General features: G+C 37.9%; 1 protein-coding gene across 23 annotated transcripts in view; it reads right to left on the minus strand.

Moving 5' to 3' along the window:
* TRIP12 (thyroid hormone receptor interactor 12) overlaps nt 1-24,295 on the minus strand; it is a 146,706-nt gene that overhangs the window by 81,293 nt on the left and 41,118 nt on the right. For 15 of the 23 annotated variants that reach the window (XM_047721222.1, XM_047721220.1, XM_047721226.1 and 12 more), the window contains exons 2-4: nt 22,232-22,378; nt 6,263-6,388; nt 4,643-5,445 (exon numbers count right to left, since the gene is read on the minus strand). In XM_047721222.1, coding sequence (XP_047577178.1) covers nt 4,643-5,445; nt 6,263-6,388; nt 22,232-22,329 — 1,027 coding nt within the window. In that variant the 5' untranslated portion in view covers nt 22,330-22,378. Of the gene's footprint in view, nt 1-4,642; nt 5,446-6,262; nt 6,389-22,231; nt 22,379-24,295 lie in introns of those variants that run through there. The other 8 variants (XM_047721239.1, XM_047721236.1, XM_047721241.1 and 5 more) reach the window with 3 other exon arrangements.

Raw genomic sequence — 24,295 nt, forward strand, 5'->3', positions numbered from 1 at the left:
GCCTTCTTAACTCTTTGGCTGATGATACTTGTTTCCATTCACTGTTCTTTTTTAATTTGGCAACTCACTTTTCTAACTTAATTTTTAAAGCCTAAAAATTATTAGGAATCAGTAATTTTTCAAACCACATACATATTAAATTAGAGCTTTAAGTTGCTAATTATTTTCACAGCTGTCTTACAGTACAGAGAACTCTCAACACTCAATCCTTTTCCCTTTAAGCTCCTCAGCCAACACCTCATGAGGTGAAAGGTAATTTAATCATTTAGATGACCCTTTACGACTCTAGGTGAAATCAAGTTTTTACCTCTTAAATTCTCTCCTGCTCAACACATTCTTATTTCTTCCCACCAGGCTACGGATGCAAAAAAACAGGTCTCTGTCTCAGACTAATGATAAGAGTCCTAATCTCAGCCGAAATACCTTCCCAGAATTCTGCATCTGTCTGATCCTTGTCTAGTTCTAATAATGGCCACAGGCTGCATTCAAGTCACCAGAAGAGCATGAAACTCAAGCTGGAAACAAGCTGGTAAGTACTGCTGACTAGGTTATTAATAATGTGTGCATGATGTCCACTTAAATAATGAGAGGAGACCAGATCTATAAATAGACACATCAGACTAGAAATATAGAGTTCCATAAAGGCCCAGATTTTGATCACAAACTTTCTTGTATTTCTACGCCATCCATCACCTCTACTATTCAGACACTACATACTCTGAAAGTCATACTACTTCAAGATGAGCTTTAAGTCAGATTAGCAAATTAGACCTTGAAGCCATGAAATTATAAAAACATTTTAAAATATATTAAAATATAAAAATATTTTCAAAACTCACTTGTATCATTATACTGGACTACTTTTACATTTATGCTATACAAATTTCTGAAAATGTCTGTTTACTTATGCTAAACACAAAGCAAGAATAATTTCTTAAATGCGTATTAAAAATTGTCACATAAATTTTTTTTAAAAGATTATTAAAAAATAAATAAATAAAAATTGTCACCTAATACTATCCCCTCTGGGGTATTCTCAAAATTTCTATCAACTGATACAGTGTGACCTCTGTCACAGAGTTATTTTGATCAGTTGCAGCTGGCAAGCCATAAGGCTTTAGGAAACACATCTCAATAGTAGCTGTTTCGCTAGTTCTCCTGCCAGCCCTAATTCTGACCAGCAACTCGTTCATCAGTCTGTTAACAGTTGCCAAAATAGCACACTGGGAAAGGTCTTCTTGCTTAAGTATCCTGACTAAATGTATTCTATCATTTCCCAGAGGTTCCTTGGACTACTGCTGTCTCCCAAGATGATCATGCCAATCTGTAAAATACTATTAAGCAGAAGTTACCATAAGATTTCTCACAGCCTTCAATGTGTTGATGTAATCCTAAATCTCCTCCAGTAGTTATCTGACTATGGGAAATGAGTTTTCATGAAGTATCATGTAAGTACCATTACTCCTACAATTTGGAAACAATTTTTATCTCCCATGAAGCTTTACTGAGCAACCGTTCATCAGTGATTCTTTACCTGAGAAAACATATCATATTCTAATTAATAGGTTCACTGATTCTTAGAAGTTGAAGAAAACAGACAATCAATCAATTTGGAATGTTTTTTATCTCACGAAGTAGCCAAATCCATTTTTTGGATAACATATAGATTCTGGTTCCACGAGATACACTAATCATAAATCTGCCCGCCAACCTCTACCCACTGAATCTAATCATGCCCCATGTCTTGCTGGAGGGCGGACATTTCCTCACGCGTAAAGAGCCCTTCAAATATATGACAATAGCTCTTGAGTCACCATTATATGTCAGTACATTAATTATACAAAGTTATTTTCACATACTTTCTTTTATTTATGCTTCCCAAAGATGATTTATTATTACTATTTTACAAGTAAGATCCGGGATTACGCTGCATAGTTTGCCCAACTTCGCAAAACTATGAAGTTATAACAACTTCTGGGGCGCCTGGGTGGTTCAGTCAGTTGGGCATCTATCTGCCTTGGACTCAGGTCATGGTCCTGGGGTCCTGGGATCAAGCCCCACCCCACATCGAGCCCTACACTGAGCTCTCTGCTCAGAGGGGAGCCTGCTTCTCCCTCTACCTCTGCCGGCCACTCTGCCTACTTGTGATCCCTCTGTCAAATGAATAAATAAAATCTTAAAAAGAAAAAAAAGTAGTAACAACTTCAAATCAAGATCTTCCAAAGCTAAAAATAGTTATACCTTAAACTTGATCAAAGGATTTATCAATCCTTCATTCTCAAAAGGTTGCTGAACATGGTTTCTGTCTTAGCATACTCAATTTCTGCTGCTCTAAATTCTACGATGCACCTCATGCACCAACTACTATACTAATTGTCCTCATATAATCATTTATTCTCAAATGAGCTATTATACCCATTTAGAAAGAAAAGGTTACAAACTTTCCCATAGTCGCCACTCGATATAAGGGGAGAACTAGGATTCCAACCCAAGATTTTCACCTCTATAGTAAGTTTTCTATTCCCAACATGCCATTACTTGAAACTCAAAAAAGATTCCCATAAAAATACCTTATTTTGCCCCTACAGTCTTAAGTACAATTACCAAGTACCTTCAGTTCTATTGTGGTATTGCTTCCTATATTAACTCCCTTTTTCCCCAAGAGACATACATTAAGTAATCATGCCTAAAATCCACCCTGCCCTGTCTGACCTCAAGAAGCCTTCCTAGATTTAGCTCACCTGATCTACTCAATCCTATGCATCCCAGTTTCATGACTGACTTCTGGAACCAGCTGGTCTGGGTTTGAATCTTGGCTCAATAGTGCTCACTTTGGCAGCACATATACTAAAACTGGAAGGACTCCTGGTTCTATGGCTTCTTGGTTCTGAGACCTTAAGGAGGCAAACTGACCACTAACCCGGAGTTTCCTTACTTGTAAGATGGAAATAATAGTACCTGCCACACAGGGCTGATGAGGAGTAAATGACATGATCCATGTAAAGGATTTACAAGTTATCAGGCACCTGGCAAGAATGTTACTTATAAATATTCATTACTATTTGTTTTGAAGGTTTTTCACTTATTTGAAAATAAGCAAATATGTAGTGAATGGAATGGTATAAATCCTTGGGTTCACACAATATTCATCCCTAAACATGAATCAATACCAGTAAAGAAGGATCAAATTGAATTTCATCTCCTAATAACCCAAATATGGTGTGACAGTTCAACAGAGAAGACAGGAGTGAAAAGTAAGCAGTGAAGAGAAGGAAACAGTGGCTTTAAGGTACCAATCTTAATTCAGTATCTATACCTTCAAATTCAAAAGATTTTAACACAGATATGATATATTTAAAATACCCAACTGAACAAAATTCTACAATGTAAAAGATGTTACCTTCATGATAAACCTACGGTATAAGTTAAACACAAGATTTACACAGGGTCTACTAGTATTCTTGTCAAAGTTTAGCAAATATTGAATCAAGTGGAAGTACAGATAATAGGGTTAAAGGAAACAGCTAACAACTATCTCTGATCCAAGAGTAGGTTAAGCTAATTCACTATCAGTTAAACTTTGACAAGAATACTACCATACTATATAAATTTTTTAATAACCAAGAAAAGATTCTGTCCCTATCAAAATCAAAATCTAAAACTGTTCTATGGGGGCAAAAAAAAAAAAAAGGAAAAGTAAAAAAGATGGACAAATATTACAAAAATTACATGCTGGAACTGTACATTAAGTGCTTTATTATTCTTTGTATTTTTTAGAATTTTCAAGATAGAAAAAAGAAAAGAACGGCCTTCAGCATTATAGCAATCACGCAACTGAAGAAGGCCACCACCAGCTCTAATCAATTCTAATGACGCAGGAACATGCCGCTTCCCTAAAGAAGTCTTTTGAACAAAAGAGAAAAAGGAAGTACCTCAAGAAGCCTATCATCCATCTAGTTTGTTTCTTTGCTTGAAACGCATTATTCTGAAATGTTAGTTCTACTCCACTGTTCAAGAGGGCAACATTCTTTCCCATTTATGTGGCCCAGTGTACGGAACCTAAGGGGTGTTCATCTTCAGACTAAGCTCTTTAAAGGCCATTAAGTATTACATGTGAATAGATTTCATTTATACTAGGATACATTTATTTTGAAACTTTAGGTCATATTTCCATATATCAAGAATGTATCATACCAACGTGCCCCCCCGCACCCCGCGGCAAAAAAAAAAAACAACCCACCATTCACTTCTGATCATGTTCAAATGCAACTCATAACTGAAGTAATTCTGTTGTCTGGTTAAGGAAAAAGATCCAACTTAACGTCCCACTCTGACAATAGGAAATAACTTAGTAGCAGGTGCTAAAAGGGTAAAGATACAGGCACTACAATGGCATTTAGAAATAAGAAGGCATTCCTGACTGGTCTCATTAAAACTAAATGTAGTATCAAGTATTACGTAATGTTACAAACGGATATAGTAATAAATGGAAGACTGCCTCAAGCTGCAAAAAAGAAAAAAAAATCTGACTACTCTGAAAACATAATCACTTTTGACAAAGCAAGAAAAACTTTCATGGGGATTTAAGAAAAAAAAAAAAAAAAGGAACTAGTAGTCTAAGAAGTTGTTTCCATATACTTACTTGCTAATTTGGCCTGTAATCCAGAAGGTCCAGGTTTTGATGTCTCTGACTTAGAAGACCCTGGAAGAGACAGTTTGGTTTTAGGAAGGCTAACTTTAGGGCTGAAACGAGCAGCCCAATCGAATTTTGAAGAGCCACCAGTTTTACTCTGTTCCTTTTCCCTGCTACTTCTTCTCGGACTGGGACTGGACGCTGAACGGGAACGCCTGGCCTTGTTCTGGTCTTTTCCTTGTTTCAGCCTGGCCCCTGGTGGTACAGTGGAGGAGGCCGAGGCAACAGCAGAAGAGGAGGAGGAAGTCGAGGCAGCGGAGGAAGAATCAGTGATGGCGCTGCACCCAGCTTTGGCCGAGGCGGCGGATTTTGAAGCCAGCTTGGTGGGTTTTGCAGATCTCTCTTCGGCACCCGTTGACTCAGACACAGAACCACTCTTTATACAAGAACTCTCTGTCCTCTTTCTTTTCTGACTCCGTGAACTGCCAGCGGCCCCACTCTTTCTGGTATGAGCCTTACTTGTTGACGGCGACTGTGCAGATTTCAATTGTTGCTCCTGGTCTAAATGTCTCTTCTTTGACTTACTATGTGGCTTATTGGTTTCGGAGGGAGATTCAGTATGCTGAAGTGCTTTTGGTTTTTTGGCAGAGCTAGGAGAATTGGTCCTGTTGTAGTCTGGACTAGCACTGCGTTTCACTCCTCGAGAATTGTCTTTCTTAGGCACCTGCCCCGTTTTTTGCCTTTCTGAAGTATTGGCTCTGTCTGGATCCTCTGGTTGTGGAACTATGACAGCAGATGACGAACCGCAGCTTCTGAGAGGTCAGATAAGAAGAGAGTTAGTATCAGCCTGCCGTCATTGGACCTGTCATACAGTACTTAGTAACTTCTCAAGTCTGGGCAAATAAGTGCTTTAAAAAAAAAAATGCAAAAGCCTTCCTCATTAAGTCCAGGCTAAATAAACACGGGTTTTCAAATGGTTCAAAATGGGGGGAGGGGTGTCAAAAAAGCAGGTGTGACTTTGGATGGTTAAATATTTGATTAGATCAGAGTAATTCTTCAGCCCAAAGATTACTGACACTAACCCTCCTAATCACAAAACAAGAATTAAGATTAAAAGAAAAGGAATTCTTAGCAGTTCAGAACTAGCTGAAACTAGAATATTGGTGCTCTGTTCACAAATACAACTTCTTTGTCAAAGCCTGAAATACGTAACCACTTATGTATACACTGTCAAAACAAAGGTAAGAGAATTATATAGTACCATACCTTTCTAAAAGACTCCTGCCAATTAGATCTTAAGAAATCACTGACCTTTGGCTCTACCAAGAAAAAACTAAAAAAAAAAACCTTAAAAAAAAAAAAAAAGGTAAAATGGCATTTCAGATGCCCAAAAGGTTTGTTAATCAAAAGGGGAACCTCACAGCTCTCCAAGGGCAAAAATACATTGTCTAGAGCTTACTGAATTGACACCACTGCAAAGTAAACTATTAATCCTCAAAGTTACAATCAGGGAATAATGAAAACACGTATCACAACATCTTGCGATGACCTGCTAAATTTTAATATTATGCAATGATTCAAATGCAAATAATTCTGTCTTGAAAATGTACAAGCAATGTGAAGATTTACCTTTTAGAAAGGTGTCCCCTTGACAGTTCAGAAGTAGTATTAGACTGCACTTTGGGTGCCTTAGAATTAGATTTTCTACTCTCAGGAGGGCTATATCCCTTATGTTTTGCCTGCCCTAAATGTGACCTGTCAGCAGAAAAATCAAAACAGAAATCTATCAGGAAACTGAGATGCAAATACAGTACTGAAAAGTGAATTATGTTTCTTTTTTTTTTTAAGTCTCCCAATTCTTTACTGTTCACCCTACCCTTTCCCCCAAATATTTCCGTAATTAAATTATTGTTCTACCAAATAATTTTGCTAAAAACCTGCCTTAGAACCAATACCTCAAAACCCAAGAGTGCAGGTCTTTTATTACCAAGTTTCATGACTGAATAGCAATATTATAGTTACTTAAGCAATAAAGAATTTTTCAACAACTGTACTGCACACTCACATATGCTAAATGTTTGCAAACGCAAATCCAACCTTTAGATCTAAACACTACTTTTAATAGATAATGTGAGTATAACAGCTTAAAAACTTTACAGAAGAGGCAGTCTGTGATCCCACAAGGGTACCGATTCCCAATTTGCAGACTGTAATTCAGGTTAGCACAGTAAATGCAGAGGCAGAAGGAATCAATTCTCAAACTGATTTTACACGGAAAATCATTAGAAGCACTAAACAGTAAATAAACTTACATGAAATCGATAGAATGATATTTGCTAAAAATGCAATGCACTAATCAATAGAAAGCACACCAAAAACCAAGTCCTAGAGAAAGAGATAAAAAATTGACTACAAAATATTCCAAACATTCAAGAGAGTCCATCACTGATACATGGTTGGGTTGTATTTGTAATAATACAAATTCTGTGCCAGCCCTGTTCTAAGCAAGTTGGTAGGACATGAATAAACTGTTTTTCAGTTGTTAGATTTTTTTTTAAATCTCAGACAATGATTACATTACATTTACATAAGCAATAATAAGAGAGCATGCATTAATATATACCCAAAAACCAGAAAAGCTGGTGTTAGAGTCTGTGAGAGATAGTAACGTTAAAAGATCCAACTATTTTAATTCACAGCTAACATCCATCCTTCATGCAAATAACATTAAAAGAGCATATTCTGATAAGAAGAACAAAGTTTCATTAATACCACAGCTGTTAAAAAAAATTTCTTTAAAGGCTTTCATTCTGAACATCATCTCCAAGGAACTTAGAAATAAGTCTCTGAAACCTCACATGACCATTCTAACTGAATCTGTAAGGATGCCATATAGTTCTTAACATATCATAAAAATTCCACCATTTCTTCAAAAAGATGCTTTAAGGTTTCTCGTCTCTTACTTTTTTTCTTCCGTTTTTCCAGAAGAGTTCATTACTGAATTCTTGAAAGAAGATATGAAATTAGCTTCTCAACGAAAAAAAATTTTTGGATCTGTAACATCATTTTCATTTTTAAGATTTTAATATATGACAGGCAAACACTTTCTAAAGACTTACTAGTATAGTGTCTTAGTCTTGACTATAGTAATGAATATAAGCATTTTTCAAGATACATATATTTTTTTGAAGTGTATCTAAGCTGAATCTTGTAAGATTTATCCACTGTGATTTCGTTTGCATCTTTCCTAGATATTCTTCCAATGCAGACTGAAATTCTGTTATAACCCATGAGTTTCCTATTAGAGAGATTTAATTTCTAGAAACTGCTTTGTTTTTGTTACATTTTTACTAACAGATCTGAGAGTTCTATTAAAAAAAAAAAAAGAAATGGAACTGAGTAAATTTTTAAGTCACCCTAATTACTTTTTAAAAGGTATAATTTTCTATTTTCAAGGTATACAATTTAATATCCATAGAACAGTATCTAGAAGTTATGTCATTCAGGTTCTCTCTATTTTTATTTTAGTCAAGTCTGCAAAGGTTTCATTTTTAATTGAATCACAATTTCTACTTCATTACAAAATTTAAAATACCCCTTGCTAGTAGTCCTTGATCATAATTTTAAAATCATTTTATTTTTTTTTTATTTTTTTTTTTAAAGATTTTATTTATTTATTCGACAGAGAGAAATCACAAGTAGGCAGAGAGGCAGGCAGAGAGAGAGGAGGAAGCAGGCTCCCCGCTGAGCAGAAAGCCCGATGCGGGGCTCGAACCCAGGACCTGGGATCATGACCTGAGCCGAAGGCAGCGGCTCAACCCACTGAGCCACCCAGGCGCCCCTTAAAATCATTTTAAAAGAAAACTTCCTCCAGGGTCACCTAGGTGGCTCAGTGGGTTAAAGCCTCTGCCTTCGGCTCAGGTCATGATCCCAGGGTCTTGGAATCAAGCCCTGCATCCGGCTCTCTGCTCAGCAGGGACCCAGCTTCCTCCTCTTTCTCTGCCTGCTTCTCTGCCTACCTGTGATCTCTGTCAAATAAAAAAATCTTTTAAAAGGGGGGTGGGCGCGTGGGTGGCTCAGTGGGTTAAAGCCTCTGCCTTCGGCTCAGGTCATGATCTTGGGGTCTTGGGATCGAGTCTCGCATCGGGCTCTCTGCCAGCAGAGAACCTGCTTCCCTCTCTCTCTGCCTGCCTCTCTGCCTTCTTGTGATCTCTGTCAAATAAATAAATAAAATCTTAAAAAAAAAAAAAAGGAAACTTCCTCTAGAGTTAGATGACCTTGTGGTAACGTTACATTAAATATTCAAATGGCAGTCTTAACAAATGTTTATCATGTATATATTCCTAGTTAATAACTAGAAGATGGGGGAGAAAATTCATTCTATTTGTCAACAGAATCTGACCAACATCAGTCCAATGCTGAGAGTGATGTAGAGGCAGAAGCCCTCCTCTTTTTACCCCCAAAAATTGTTCCTGGTTCTTCAACAAACCTAACTTTATAGCCACTTAAATGAACTCCTGGATTTCTATTGTTCTTATACCTTCAATGACCTAAAAAGGATTTATCAGATAAATACTCTACTCAAAATTTCATCAGAATAGGGGGAAAAAAAAAAAAAAAAGCTACCCAGCTTAGAAACTGAAAACTCACAAAACTAGCTTAAAACCAACAATGCCGGGCGCCTGGGTGGCTCAGTGGGTTAAGCCACTGCCTTTGGCTCAGGTCATGATCTCAGGGTCCTGGGATCGAGTCCCGCATCGGGCTCTCTGCTCGGCAGGGAGCCTGCTTCCCTCTCTCTCTCTCTGCCTGCCTCTCTGTCTACTTGTGATCTCTCTCTCTGTCAAATCAATAAATAAAATCTTTAAAAAAAAAAAAAAAGCCTTTAAAAAAAAAAAAAAAAACCAACAATGCCCACATTGACCTGACTGCACCTTTCCTAAAATTAAGTGTAACATTCCTACTGAAGACTAGTTAAAACATTCCAAAATAATAAATAGTGATCATTACTACCCTTACACCCAGTGTTTAGCAGGGTCTTAATACATTTTCTGTCAAGGGTAGTAAATACTTCTGGCTTTGTGGGCAATATTAGGGTGTCACATAAGCAGTTATAAACAATATGTAAACAAATGGGCACGGCTACGTTCCAATCAAATTTTTATTTACAAAAACAAGCGGGAAGGTGGATCTATCCCAGGGGGTCTTGGCTTACCTAACCCTTGGCTTACCAGAAGAGAGTAGGCAACCAGATGGTACCATAAAGAAACAATATGTAGCCTCCCAAAGCAGGCCTCTGTTTTATTATGCCCATTTATAAATTATTAATGCTTAGAATACTGTAAAGTAAATCTCCATAAAATAGTAACACCCAATCTAGAATAGCCAATTAGAGTATCACAGGATTCAACACTCAACAAGCCTTGATGCCTTTTCGCTCATTTCACCAATTCCCTCATTTATCAGACCTTAATGCTCAACATTAATTTTTATTAAAAAGCATAATCTACGACCCAGTAAAATTTATAGCCACTACAAATCAAATTTGCAAAAATAACACAGTCAAATTCATGACAAACTCTTTTGAAAAGCACCAGAATAACCCTATTTAGTAAATTACAGCCCAAGGATAGGTGGAAAAGTAGGTGGGTATATATTCAGGAGGTTTATATCATCCTATGCATATTCCCAAGTTGGGGGGGAAACCTCACTTTCTACAAAATCACTCACTAAAAATAACCAGTCTAATGGTGAAAATACGACTGGGCACAGAGCACTCAAAGCTATGTTATTTTATAATAACGTTCCTAACAAAAACATCACCAATTTTAAAGATTAAATCTCCACTAACATTTGCACCAATAATCACAGTTGGCCCACTCTTTGGAATCTTATTTTTGTACTTTCTCATTTTAAGTGTGAATTTTTAAAGACATTTTCTCTTAAGACCAGCTTCAGAATTAAAAATACAATTCCGGGGGATGCTTTCCTTTTTCTCATTTTCTTTCGTTATAAATACAGGAGTAAGTGGTTTTGAGCTTCCTTCAAGTGTTCAACAGTGCAAAGCGTAGTGGTTCTGAAAGGCACTGAGCTAGCTATTTCTTGCACTAAGTGACTTCTGTAAATCATTTCTGTAAGATTTTTAAGTTTTTTTCGTAAGATCTTCATAGATTACCAAATCTTCCACGCTAATTTAAAGTCTATTCCACTTCAGCTCATGTATTAACAGGACAGGAAAAACTGCCTGTGAATCAACACCACTTCCATGTTATAATGACATCATTTCTCTATTTAGCAAGTATATGTGGTCCAACTCACATTAAAGAAACCCAGGTTACAACAGAACAGACTAATCTACTCTGGGTTGTGTGGCTTTAAGACCTAAATGCCTCTTGCTGACTTCTGGGCAAATCAGAGTTGACTGCCCCTTCTAGATACTTCAATTTACCTTTACTACTATTTAATAAAATACTTGTAGTCCAAAGGGTTAAAAACCATCTCTAATCCAGAGGCCACCTAAGAAAGGATAAAATCTTTTATCAAAGAACTCATTCTTGTCTTAATGTGAAATGAGTGCCCAATTATAAGTAACCACTTAACACATCACAGGCATTAAATTTTGTTTGAAACTAATTTTCATGCCAGATATATTCACAGTTCAAATACATGTACATATTACCAAACACAAATTATTTGGGGCTTAATATCCAAATTTGTTTTTTGTATGTGCATACAGATGTGCATACATTTTTATGCTTTTTTAAATTTTTTTGCATTAAACGCATTCTTATAATTGTCTTCTAAATTAAATGCATGTTTTAAATAAGTCACTGATTTTTCAATAATGAGGGTGGAAAGTTCATTTAAATTACTTTAAACAAAAAACTCGGGGCGCCTGGGTGGCTCAGTCGTTACGTTACACGTCTGCCTTTGGCTCAGGTCATGATCCCAGAGTCCTGGGATACAGCCCCACATTGGGCTCCCTACTATGTAGGAAGCTGGCTTCTCCCTCTCCCACTCCCTGGGCTTGCATTCCCTCTCTTGTGCACGCTCTCTCTCTGTCAAATAAATAAATAAAATCTTTAAAAGCAAAAATAAAACAAAAAACTCACTAATGTTCTCAGCAAAATGTACTGTTTTCCTATTTTCAATCACAAAACAAAAGCTGATTAGTCTGACCAATGTTCCTATGTTTAGTTATGGCAAAATGCTAACCCATGGATTATGTAATTTACCGTAAAGAACTTTTTTTAATAAAGCAATGTTTTAAACATCAGTGGTTCTCCCAGTAGGGAACATTATGAAAACACGTTAAGGAACCAGGTGCTATTACCATTTAGCAGATATGGACTAGAGATGAAAAAAAAATGTCATGCAATATAGAACAGACAAAACGAAAAACTCTCCCATGACCCACAGATTTCAAGTAGCCTTGGTAATACATGAAAACCTTATGAAAAAACTTGAAATCTGGCCACGATATAGGTAAAAATACATTCTCATAATTTCTCAGCTTATATTTGGTTTGCATGGCTTTTAATATACATAAATTTCTCTAGCAATCTATGGGAATCAACAAAAGATTACATTTTTTGCAGCTTTACCAAGGGTCATGTGTCATTCAGGAAAAGTCTACAAAGAAATGTTGCTTATGGCATTTAAGCATGTTGCTGTAGCTGCCACATTCAATAAATTCAAATATAAATGCAAGCATCTGAATATAGTGTCATCTTGTGTCAATGAGCCCAAGCATTTACCTACTGAAATCTTTTGGTACCAACTGTTTTCCTTTTACTTGTTTATTCTTACCCTTATAAAAATGCTTACACATTCTATATATTTAGAAACACTTTATGTTTCTAAACTGCTTAGGCATGTATGTTGTATTTCTTAATTTATTTCAAGCTAACAAAGGGGCATCATAATAAAGATGTTTACACTCTATGATACACATTACAGGATGGGAGCATTAGATCAATAAAACAGACTTGAGAACTACTATAACAAACTACTCATTTCAACAGATTTGTTAGGTTTGCCAACTCAAATACATGCAAGTCATGACAAGGCATATATATATGGGTAACACACAGTTGAGTTCCTGTCCTCAAACAGGTCAGGGCCTCATAAAACAAAGTGATCTACCAGCTGCTATAAAGTTCCCAACATAGGGAGAAATTACTACTAGCAGGAGAATCCAGGCTTTATAGACTACATGGACTTAAACCACATTCTAAGAATGAAAAGCTGAAGAAAAAGAACATTTGAGTCAAAAGCAGATTATAGGCAAAAGCAGAGAGAGGAAAATATGAAACCCACATGGCACCTGGCCAATGATATGAATTTCCCTGAGCACAGAGCTACATTAGGAACCAAGGTTGAAAGGACAGGCTAGGGGTTAAATGCCTTATCAAAGGATCTAGATTTTGTCCTTTGATAACAGTCTGCAGTAGGAGATTTACAGCATTACAAACAGCACGGCAAAAGCAAAAAATTCTTATGTTCAACGACCCAAGCAATACGGAGGAGGGATGAATAAACTACAGTCTGTACTTTACTGTGTAACAGAAACAAGGCAGAGGGACTGAATGTAATCAAAACTGTGGAAAAAAATGGCCCCCAAGTGGGGACCAAACAGCTCAATATGCTTTCACCCCCCACATTTCACAAAGGAGTTGGGTAAGGGAATATAAATACCAACATGATCCAAAGTAAGTTAGTGATCAGTGGTAGATTAGTGATATAGGCTTTAGTATTTCATAAGGTACATTGGTTTTTGTAACTACCTGAGTAAAAACTTTTTAAGATGACCCCAGAATACGTACTTTTAAAAGTGTGGTTATGTGATAAACCTCACATTCATTTTTTAAATGCATTATCCAACTTAATCCTCAAAAGACACCCAAGGCAGGTCTATTTCCACTCTAAAGATGTAAGCCCCTAGGCAGGAAAGCTAAGACTGAGCCCGGGCATTCCGACTCTCTGAACCTGAAACCCCGCAGCTATACATAGGGATTCAGGGTCAAAGGAAAAGGCCTGCATCTACAGCTATGAAATTTTTCCTATCCATTTTGGTATCTCTGTCCCTGATTGTATACACATCAAATTAAATGACTTAAGGCTTTGCAAATGATATGCAAGAAAAATGGAAGAAAGTGTGTAGAAAAAAGAGCCCTCCTGCTTTCTTTTGCTTTCCCTATTACCAAGAAACAGCCTTCCATGTGGGATGCTAAACTTGCTGTTTAACTACGGAAGGAGCATTTGTATATATTCCTTTTTTCATTCACGCCCATACTCTTCTAGGAAAGCATTCCGATACTGAGAAAGCACTTGTAAAACCTGGTGTGTGGAACATCAGATTCACTCAATATGGAGGGACAGAAGAATCAAAGCAAAACCTCAGTTAAGGAAATGAAAAATCTATGGCAGCTGACATCTTACGGGTTTCCAATACGCTTATCATGTGACTTTTAAACACAATCTCATACTTAGTGATTAAAGTAAGAAATCTATATTGCAAAGAAATTTATAAAACACCTAAGATATTATTTTGTTGGTCCAAGAAAAAACTTAACTATGAAGAACCCTATGTGTAAGGGGCACCTGGTGGCTCAGTCAGTTAAGTGCCTGCCTTCAGCTCAGGTCATGATCCCAGGGTCCTGGGATCCAATCTCACATTGGGCTCCCCGCTCAGTGGAGAGCCTGCTTCTCCCTCTCCCTCTGTCCTCCCCCCACGTGTGCTCTCTATCTCACTATCAAATAAATAAATAAATAAATAAATAAAATCATATGTGCAAAACCTCCAACTACAAAAAAGTAGCCTCTGTTCATCCTTGGACCAAATATAACTGTGCCACTGTTTAACGCAACACTGTAAATCTTGCCTCCCAGCCCAAAGACCTGGTGGGACAGACTAGCCTTCTCAGCACTACCAAAACAATGCTATATGCGTACATGGTTGGGAGGCTGAAACTCAAAGCACCTAACTATAACAGTAAGGTTCACCATTACTGAAAGGAGGAAGTTAACCAGTTACCTGGCTAACTCCAGTATATGTTTTTATAAACGTGGTTTCAATTTAGTCTCAAGAAACAATGAGGTCATTTTCACACCACTCTAAAGATGTCTGCCATTAACATTCTCGTCCTCACAAAGAGAGTAAATAAAGCTTGAACTTCCACTTGTAGAGGTCAGGATAAAAAAAGACAGGAGGCGCACACACACACACAAAATATAAAAAAGGTATCCTACTGGTGAATTAAGTAGGAGATACAAAGAAAATACACTGTATGCATGGCTATGTTGTGCCAAGTAGAATTTCGGGAAGGAAACAAACGGTCTGTTGTAGACATGTTACATGAATTAAAAGATGTTTCAAAGGCCTTTGACAGTTATAATGTGCAGTTTACAAATATTCTATTTCTCCTCTGACCAGAACACATGGTAGGGTGGCACTTGCCAAACTACTCGGAAGTTATGTAGAGCCATACAACTTGTTCTGTCAAGGGAATGTGAGCGGAAATGAATCCCTTCTGGGGGAAGCCTTGGAGAGCCAGAGGGCAATTCCTCCATGGCCTCTTGCTGGAGCAATCTGCGTTAATCCCTGAATGTGCAGACACAGAGAAGAGCCACCAGCTGACCTAGGACGGACATGTGTTCTGGTGGCTAGATCGTTAAATAGCGTTCCTGTAGCATATTCCCACCCATCCTCTTATGTAGCCCATTTCGACCCTGTCCTATTTCAACTCTGCCTTCACTCCAATCATCTTTTCATGACCATTTCCATAAAAGACGGTCCTATTTCTGTGCCTAGAAATGCCAAGGAAGCCAACCTTCTTATTTCAAACCCACACTAGTGTTTGTTGAACACCTATCACTTCAGAGGAAAGTAGCAAGTGGTACAAAAAATTAGAAATAAAATCCACACTACATGTCAAGTAGAGACAAATATAGCTGATATGTACCACCTGCTTTGCAACTGCTTCTTTAGCCTTCAGAACCCAAATCAATGAGGTCATCGCTAGAAATGTCTCTCACCTGACTCTAATCATCACCTACATGCCCATTTCCCCTACTGAGTTGGAACAGCTTGTCATAAAGGCTTTCTACTCTCATTTTTATAACTACCCTCTAGCATGGATGGGGCCTACCAGCATGGTGTTCTACAAATGGATGAACACAATCTTATACAGAGTTTGGATTACAAGTAGGTTAAAGCAGGACAGGGCTCTTTAAAGCCAAAAGAAGCTTTATTAAAATAATACACATGCAGGGCACATGGGCAGCTCAGTTGGTAATCTTGGGGCTTGGGACTGAGCCCCACGTTGGGCTCCCAGCTGAGGGCAAAGTCTACTTGTGGTTCTTCCTCCCCCGCCCCTCCTCCTGCTTGCACATGTTCTCTCTCTCTCTCTCAAACAAAATCTTTAAATATAATACACACATATCTCCAGATGCAAAACAGCTAAACAATCAAACATAGAGAAGACAGAAGTCAACATAGTTCTAAAGAACTAAGAACTCAAACTTGCCAGAAATTGTGTGTTTGCTTTTCTCTGCCTGTCCATCTTCTTCCCTAAGGCAGGAGATGTGCCATTGGGCAACTTCAGACTCCCATCTTCTCTTAGCTACCAGGAAGGAGAAAGTTTCCAGTTTGAATCATGTGACCACCCCAGTCCCACCAGTGAGCTCAGAACAATGGAGGACTGCATATTCTCCCAGCTTTGGCAAAAGACTAGGCAACGGGCAGCCAAGAGGAGAGTATGATCATATTGGAAAAGAACACCTACCATTCAAACCGCAGGGGTGAAGAACTGAGGGAGGCAATTCAACAAAAGATGGCTGCTGTTACAAGAGGGGCTCACATCCGCTGAGTGACTTTAAAGGTCAGTTCTACTGTACAGTTGTATGAGGGGAGACTCACAACACATACTAACTTACTGGTATACTTATGTTGAAAAATGTTCTCTCACATCTCATTCCTTAAAACTATTTTTCCAATGCTTAACCTCATTATATAGAAACGCCAATGAAATAAAACAGATGATTTTTTTTCTGTATCCAATTGACAAGGTGAAAATAACATGAACAGCATGATGAAGAAAAGCACTCTTTTTCCTGATGATGACAAGAAAGTAAGTGGCTGAAAAAGCTGACCATCTTGTGAAACAAGTTGACCATAAAAAACTCCCTTTGACCAAGCAATTTCACTTCCGGGAACCTATCCTTAAAAGGCACCTGGAATACAAACATTTAAGCATGAGCAACAAGCTTCCCACTGCAAATATTTAATTATCCAAAAACTAAAAAGTAATTTTGGAAAATGTTATATACTGATTCAGTAAGTCAAGTGGCCATTTGTAAACAATTACCAACAAAACCTGTTAGGATGCTGAGCTTTCAAAAGAAACAGGATCCAAAACTGTATTTACAGTGTAACAGGCTACATGCTAAATTGTATTCAAGACAGATAAAAATCAAAATGTTAACACAAACTTTATCTCTAGATATTCATGCTCTTTTTGTGCTTTTCTGTATCTCATCCAATTGAAACAGATTTTAAAGCAAAACACCAATCTATTTACTTTCTGTAAAAGTAATACTGTCTAAAAATTTTTAAAAAGTCCCTGCTCTGACAACGTTAAAAAAGTTATTACCTACAGGCTTTATAACAGAGTTCATAGTAAGTAATTTAAACTTTGCATACAAATTTTTTTAATGGGGCTGGGAAGGTGGAGTAGACTGGATTCAAGCATTTCCTCACTCCATCAAAAATTCTGACAGAGAGGGGCAGTGGCTCAGTCAGGTTAAGCATCTTGACTCTTGATTTTGGCTCAGGTCGGGATCCCAGGGTAGTGAGAGGACTATGTCAGTCTCCATGCTGGGCGTACAGCCTGCTTAAGATTCTCTCCCCTCCCCTTGCCCCACCCCTCTCTATCCCTCTCCATCCCTCCCTCTCTCAAAAACAAATCTGATAGAGAACAGAAAAGAGAAGAACAGATCAGCTACAGCCCAAAAAAACTATAGAAGGTAAAGAGAGAAATCATAGAAGAGGAAGAATCTAGTTCATTTATGGATAGAGGAAAACAGAGCAGAGAAAATAATCAGGGGAGATTAAATATATACCAAAGATCCTAATTTCTATTAGCTGAAGAATGAATGAAAACTATTCTTCGAAAAAGAAAAGGAAAGGTAAGTGACCTTGATTTGGGGGAAGGAATGGTCACAGGAAGGAAGCTATGCAAAGAAGAGACCCTGATGAAGGTTTAAAAAAAAAAAGTGAATTTAAAAAATGAATGATTTTAAAAATTCTAGGAGGGAAAAACTGCTACTTATGTCCTCAACTGAATGAGCTAATATTCTTCCATTATAATACTTCATACCCTCCTCCAAGTCCTCTATCATATGGATTAAGTGGTTTGTGCAGTAACAACAGTTCAGCATAATGAAAGAAATCACTGACTTCAGAGTCAAGTGGTTGGAAATCAGGTCCTGACTCTACACACTAACTGTATAAAGTTGAGCAAACTACCACATTCAGAGAACAGGGACAACACACTTTTTCGCACTCAGGAGTTTCTGTGACTCTCCACTGGAAGAACATGTATAAATAAATTTTTAACTTAAAACACACAACAGTGCACTGCTCTTGCTATGGATGCTGTTATGACCATGAGTCCAATCACTGTATCACAAGGAGTACATTTTCTCTTTCTTTTCTTTTTGTTTAAAGGTTTTATTTATTTATTTGACATAGAGAGGGAGCACAAGCAGGGGGAGTGGCAGGCAGAGGGAGAAGCAGGCTCCCGCAGGTTCCCTGCCAAGCAGAGGGCAGGACGGACACAGGGCTCCATCCCACACCCTGAGATCATGACCTGACCTGGAGGCAGATGCTTAACCACCCCACTATGTGTGGGGTGTTGTCGTTTTCAAGATAAGGATTACTTCTGAATCAAAAGCTGACAATAACAGCATTTTACTTATGAAAGCTAATCAAGAGGAGTCAGATAAAGAGAATGAAAATATAGTTTTAACTGCTCCCTTTCAACTTATCCCATTCCCCTCTCTCTCACTCCCAAAATCACCAGAGAGGTTTCCAGAGATTAGATCACTTATGGTAGAGCACACTCTAAAGGGCTTTCAATGTCAGCCTGGGCTTTGATAAAAAGGTCCTTCCCAGGTTCGAGATCGTTTCATGAGCGAAAAATCAAGCTAAGGAGAGAAAATAAATTTGAACGAGTATCTCCTAATTTACATTCTTAGTCAAACTGGTAAGACTTTTTTGGCTAATATCCTAAATTTGAACGTCCTGACCATAATTATACTTATCTACATAAAAGGAAGAAAAAATATATATTTTTTCAGAATTACTACAAATTATGGGATAGCCACACAATGGAACATAAAAGATTTTAAAAGCCATGTGTTTTAAGCAAAGCAAATGACACAAATGATACTGAGCTTTAAGGGGGAGGAGGGTAGGACTTGGTCCTCTTTTATGTGCTAATTTTGCTAGAATGTTTTTTGAAAACATGCAAAAGTTGAAATTGTTTAAGAAATGAAATAGGCTACATTCCTGAAAGGGAGAAAGGATTTAAGTACTAAAACCCTCATTATACTCTGCTATATATTCTTTAGCAGGTTTTCTGCCATTCCAAACACATTTTAAAATTTTATCCTTCACAACTGAGCGTACAATTTTTTTTTCAAATTGTTATCGAAGTATGGTTGGCAATGTCATATTAGTTTCACGTGAACAACACAGTGATCTAACTATACATTACTCAGTGCTCACCACAGTAAGTGTAGTCACCATCTGTCAACATACATTATTACAACATTACCGAATATATTCTGTAGGCTGTACTTTCCACATCTGTGACTTATTTTAATACTGAAAGTCTGAACTCCTAATCCCCTTCACCTACTTCACCCATCCTGCCATCCATCCCTCTCCCCTCTGGGCAACTACCAAGTTGTTCTCTGCATGAATCTGTTTCTGTTTTTAGTTTGTTTGTTGTCTTTTTAGATTACACATATTAGTGAAATCATATGGTATTTGTCTTTCTGACTTAATTCAACTAGCATAAGTCCCTCTAGCTCTATCCATGTTGCTGCAAATGGTAAGAATTTTTTTTTTTTAATGGCTGAGTGTTATTCCACTGTATACATATACCACATCTTCTTGATCCATCGCTAAATCTAAATCTAGATTCTCAATCTAAATCACTAAATGAGGGCGCCTGGGTGGCTCAGTGAGTTAAGCCGCTGCTTTTGGCTCGGGTCATAATCTCAGGGTCCTGGGATCGAGTCCCGCATCGGGCTCTCTGCTCGGCAGGGAGCCTGCTTCCCTCTCTCTCTCTCTGCCTGCCTCTCTGTCTACTTGTGATCTCTCTCTGTCAAATAAACAAATAAAATCTTTAAAAAAAAAAAAAAATCACTAAATGATGGATGGTTAGGGTGCTTCCATAACTTGGCTATTATAAATTGTGCTAAAATGAATGAAGAGTGCATGTATCTTTTGGAATTAGTGTTCTTGTCTTCTTTGGGTAAATATCCAGCAGGAGAATTACTGAATTGCATGGTGTTTCTATTTTTAATTTTTTGAGGCATCTACATACTGTTTTCCACAGTTGCTGCACCAACCGAACATATGACTGACAGACTTAAAGCAAATTAACTATGGCAAAAGTGTGCCAATCTACAAATCAAATTAGTTCCATCTTGATTACAACTTTATTAGTTACTTAAACTAATACATCTTAATAACATTAACCACTTCCATTTCTATTTCCCACTCATATTTTTAAAATACGGAATACAGGGGCGCCTGGGTGGCTCAGTGGGTTAAAGCCTCTGCTTTCGGCTCAGGTCATGATCCCAGGGTCCTGGGATCGAGCCCCGCATCGGGCTCTCTGCTCAGCAGGGAGCCTGCTTTCCTTCCTCTCTGTCTGCCTCTCTGCCTACTTGTGATCTCTGTCAAATAAATTAAAAAAAAATTTTTTTAAATACGGAATACAGTAAAATATTCAACACCAACACACAGAGGAAGACAATGGTGCTGAAACATCACTGTGGATTTTAGAACCAGGGTACTATATGAAGACCAAAATGTTTGTCGGTCACAAGCAAGAGTTCAAATAGAATCTGAGTATGTACTATGTAAAACTGCAGTCGTGCAAAAGGTTCAAGTTACTTACACATTTTCTTAATGTTTTTTTAAAGTAATCTCTAAGCCCAACATGGGACTCAAACTCATGACACTGAGATCAAGAGTCACATGCTCTCCTGGCTGGGCCAGCCAGGCACCTCCAAAATGGTATGAGTACTTATGTGTAAACACATGCACATACAGGCTTATATATTCACGAGGTAAAGACAACTAAGGAAACTACGCCAGTGTTAACAGTGATAATATCTCAACTGTTAGGATGTTTTCCTTGACACTCTTCTGTGTTTTCCAAATTCTCTAAAAGAAACACGCCATGTTTTTATAATGGATATTTTTTAATCAACAGATCAATAAAGTGTGGCTGCTACAAAGAATAATCTGAATGTAAAACACAAGTTCAGTACAGAACTCTGTACTAAGCACCATGCTACCAGTGTGGCACAAATTGCTGAAGTTAACGGACAGCCCTATGACACAGATATCCCCCCCCCGTGACGAAGAACATGAGGTTTCCTGAAAGACAGAACAAAGGACACACAGCTATTTAACGGCAGAGACGGTCACTGCACTGAACGCAGTCCTCATCCAAAGTCCGTACGTTTAACTACCGAACAGCCCAACATCAGCAGGAGAGGTTGATATACTCTTCACAAGTGACATTTTTTTAATATAATTTACTGGGCAATATATACATGGCAATGCCCCCCAGTGTTCTATCAGGTATTAGGATCTTGCCATTACTGACCGCAAGCTAAACGTGGGTCGAAGAATTAGGCCTTGGCCTTGCAAGTACAGTTCAGAATATTTTATACATAAAATGACAGTCCTTGGCTCAATGAGACAAGGAATTTTTATTCCAGAGAAACGCATCTGATTCTTCACTCTACCTCCTATACAAGTATTCCAATGAAAAACCTGCTAAACAGCAGACCGCTAAGAAAATGATGAGTAAGTGATAGCCCCGAAGTCAGACTGTCTCACCAGCCTGTCAGCGTCCATATGCTGTCAAACAAGATAGGGGAAAAACTCAAAAAGCTAGACTCAAGATCTCAAGATCTTAAAACTCAAGATCTTAAAACAAATGATGCTTCCTCTCTAAAGTAAAAAAAGACACACATCATAAAGCAAAGGCACCACAAACGATCAACTGAAAGCCCAGTGAGAGCATGCGTGTGAGAGTGAAGAAGGCAAACCGAACAGGACATACCATGTTCGTGACCCTTAATTAGATTTCTAATAATGTCAATGACTGACAACTATTTTTTGAGCCTAGCACACTTGGGAAATGATGAAAGGACTGCTCTGAATTCCAGTTTTATTTGTGTTACTTGCTCACCCATTGGTAGCAAACCATTTCAGTTTCTGTCCACATAATAAATTTTTAAAAATGCTTTTTTTCACCAATTACTTTTAAATTACGATCAAATACATACCTTCCTCCTATCGAGTCGTCTTGTGGTTGGGCCCCGGCAGTGTTCCTCTGTGAACGTCGCAGTGACCCCCCTGGATTGTTATTAGGCCGGTTGGACATTGGCACCTCTCTCTTGAAGGGACATACCCTTTCTAGACACTACCATTCACTAAAAAGGAAAAAACAGAAAGGGAGAAAGATCAGCTCTATGTGTTACAACACAGAAACCAAATGAAGGGCACCCAAGATGAAGGGGAAGTTTTATGTAAATAATCTGTACAGCCTTCACCAATGCTAGAGTATCTAACTTGAAATCTGATTCGTATTTTGTAAGATGTCAGGAATATACCAAATTCAAGGCATGTGGTCCAAACCCAGCACATGAAATTAACATAGATTTCGCATGGAACACCCAGGAAATTCTCAAAGAAAACAGAGCACAAGCAGAAATTCATCTTTGCTTCTCCACTTCCCGTGGTGTGTAGGAAAGGGCACTGCACTCAACCTCAGAATACCACAGGTCAAGTCCTGTGATAGAACAGGTTTTATTAAAGGAATCTGCCTTGGTACAAACCAGAGCCTCTAGCCTCCAACTCCTCAACCACAGATTAAAAACAACACGTGATCCTTACTTCACAGTATTGCTGTGAATAACAAAACCATCATAAATACAAAAGAAACCTTAAAACTATGAAGAAATGAGGAAAAAGCGGCTTAAGTACAGTGAACTGAGAAATGGTCCCAGAGATCCCAGATTTCAACCTCAGCTATGCTGGCTGTGATCTTGGACAAAACACTTATTCTCTAGATTTCATTTATCTCTTCTGTGAAATCAGTGTATCACCTACCTCAAAGAGTTGTTAGAAATTGAGAGAATAATTCATAAGTTTAACAATTCAGCTCAAAGCATGGTTCTTAAACATAAATGTGAACTTTCTATAAGAAATGTATTATACAGAAAAAAAAGCTGATACTCAAAATCAGTTCAAATGAAGAATCACAGTTTGTATAAATCAAACCTTCACAACTTTTCTTAAGCCTCAAGTCAAACTCCAAGTAGAGTTCTTTAATTCCATTTACCGGGGAGGGAAGAGAATGAATATGCCATTATAGGAACTGGTGCTAAAGAGAATGCAAATTAATCATGACTAAATCTATTACTGGACTTTGTTTGAAGAGACTCCATGCCCTGTAACAGGAAGTGGGTTTTCTTGGGAGTTACAGGTTAACCCAAATCAGTAGAAAAGGATTGTTTCTGTCACATATGCCCCCATCACCAATTAATATACTAAACAAACTCTGGTGAGAAAGTTCAAATTACTAAAGTAATTATCATCAATTTTAGAAAGAAAAAATGGGAAATAGTATGAAGACATTGAGAAACAGAAAATTTAAATATACATGTACCAATATGGAAAGATCTGCCCCAAGATATGTTAGAGGGTAAACAGTATAAAACTCCCAGCTGTGTGTAGTATATTTAAAAGGTCACTTATGTATCCTTATATATTGTCTATACATTGCAAACTGATAGAAGGAATCGTAAATCACTTTGTGAATACTGCCTGATGCTTAGGGCCGCCTGGATGGTTCAGTCAGTTAAGCATCTGCCTTCAGCTCAGGTCATGATCTAGGTGCCAGGATCTAGTGCTGTACTGGGCTTCCTGCTCAGCAGAGAGCCTGCTTCTCCCTCCTGCCTACCATTCCCCTGCTTATACACACACACACACTCTCTCTCTCTCTCTCAAATGAATAGACAGAACTTTAAAACAAAAACAAAAACAAAACAAAACAAAACAAAAAACCTACCTCCCATTAAGAAAGAGGACCTGGAATCTGAAGTCTGCAATGAAAGGAGTCATTTTTATTTACCTTTTGTAAGCCATTAGGTATATCACTCTAGCAGAGGAGTTAGAAATGCAGACTCCAGAGTTACGAATACTGACTCCACACAACTTGTTCCCTGTGCTTCTGTCTACCAGAAGTTTATGGGGATAAAGAACTTACCTCCTAGAGCATTTGGAAGGATTAAATGAGAAATCCACGGAAACCACATAACACAGTGCCTCTGGTATTGCAAAGGCTC

This window comes from Lutra lutra, chromosome 3, assembly GCF_902655055.1.
Source record: "Lutra lutra chromosome 3, mLutLut1.2, whole genome shotgun sequence".
NCBI classification, from domain to species: Eukaryota; Metazoa; Chordata; class Mammalia; order Carnivora; family Mustelidae; genus Lutra; species Lutra lutra.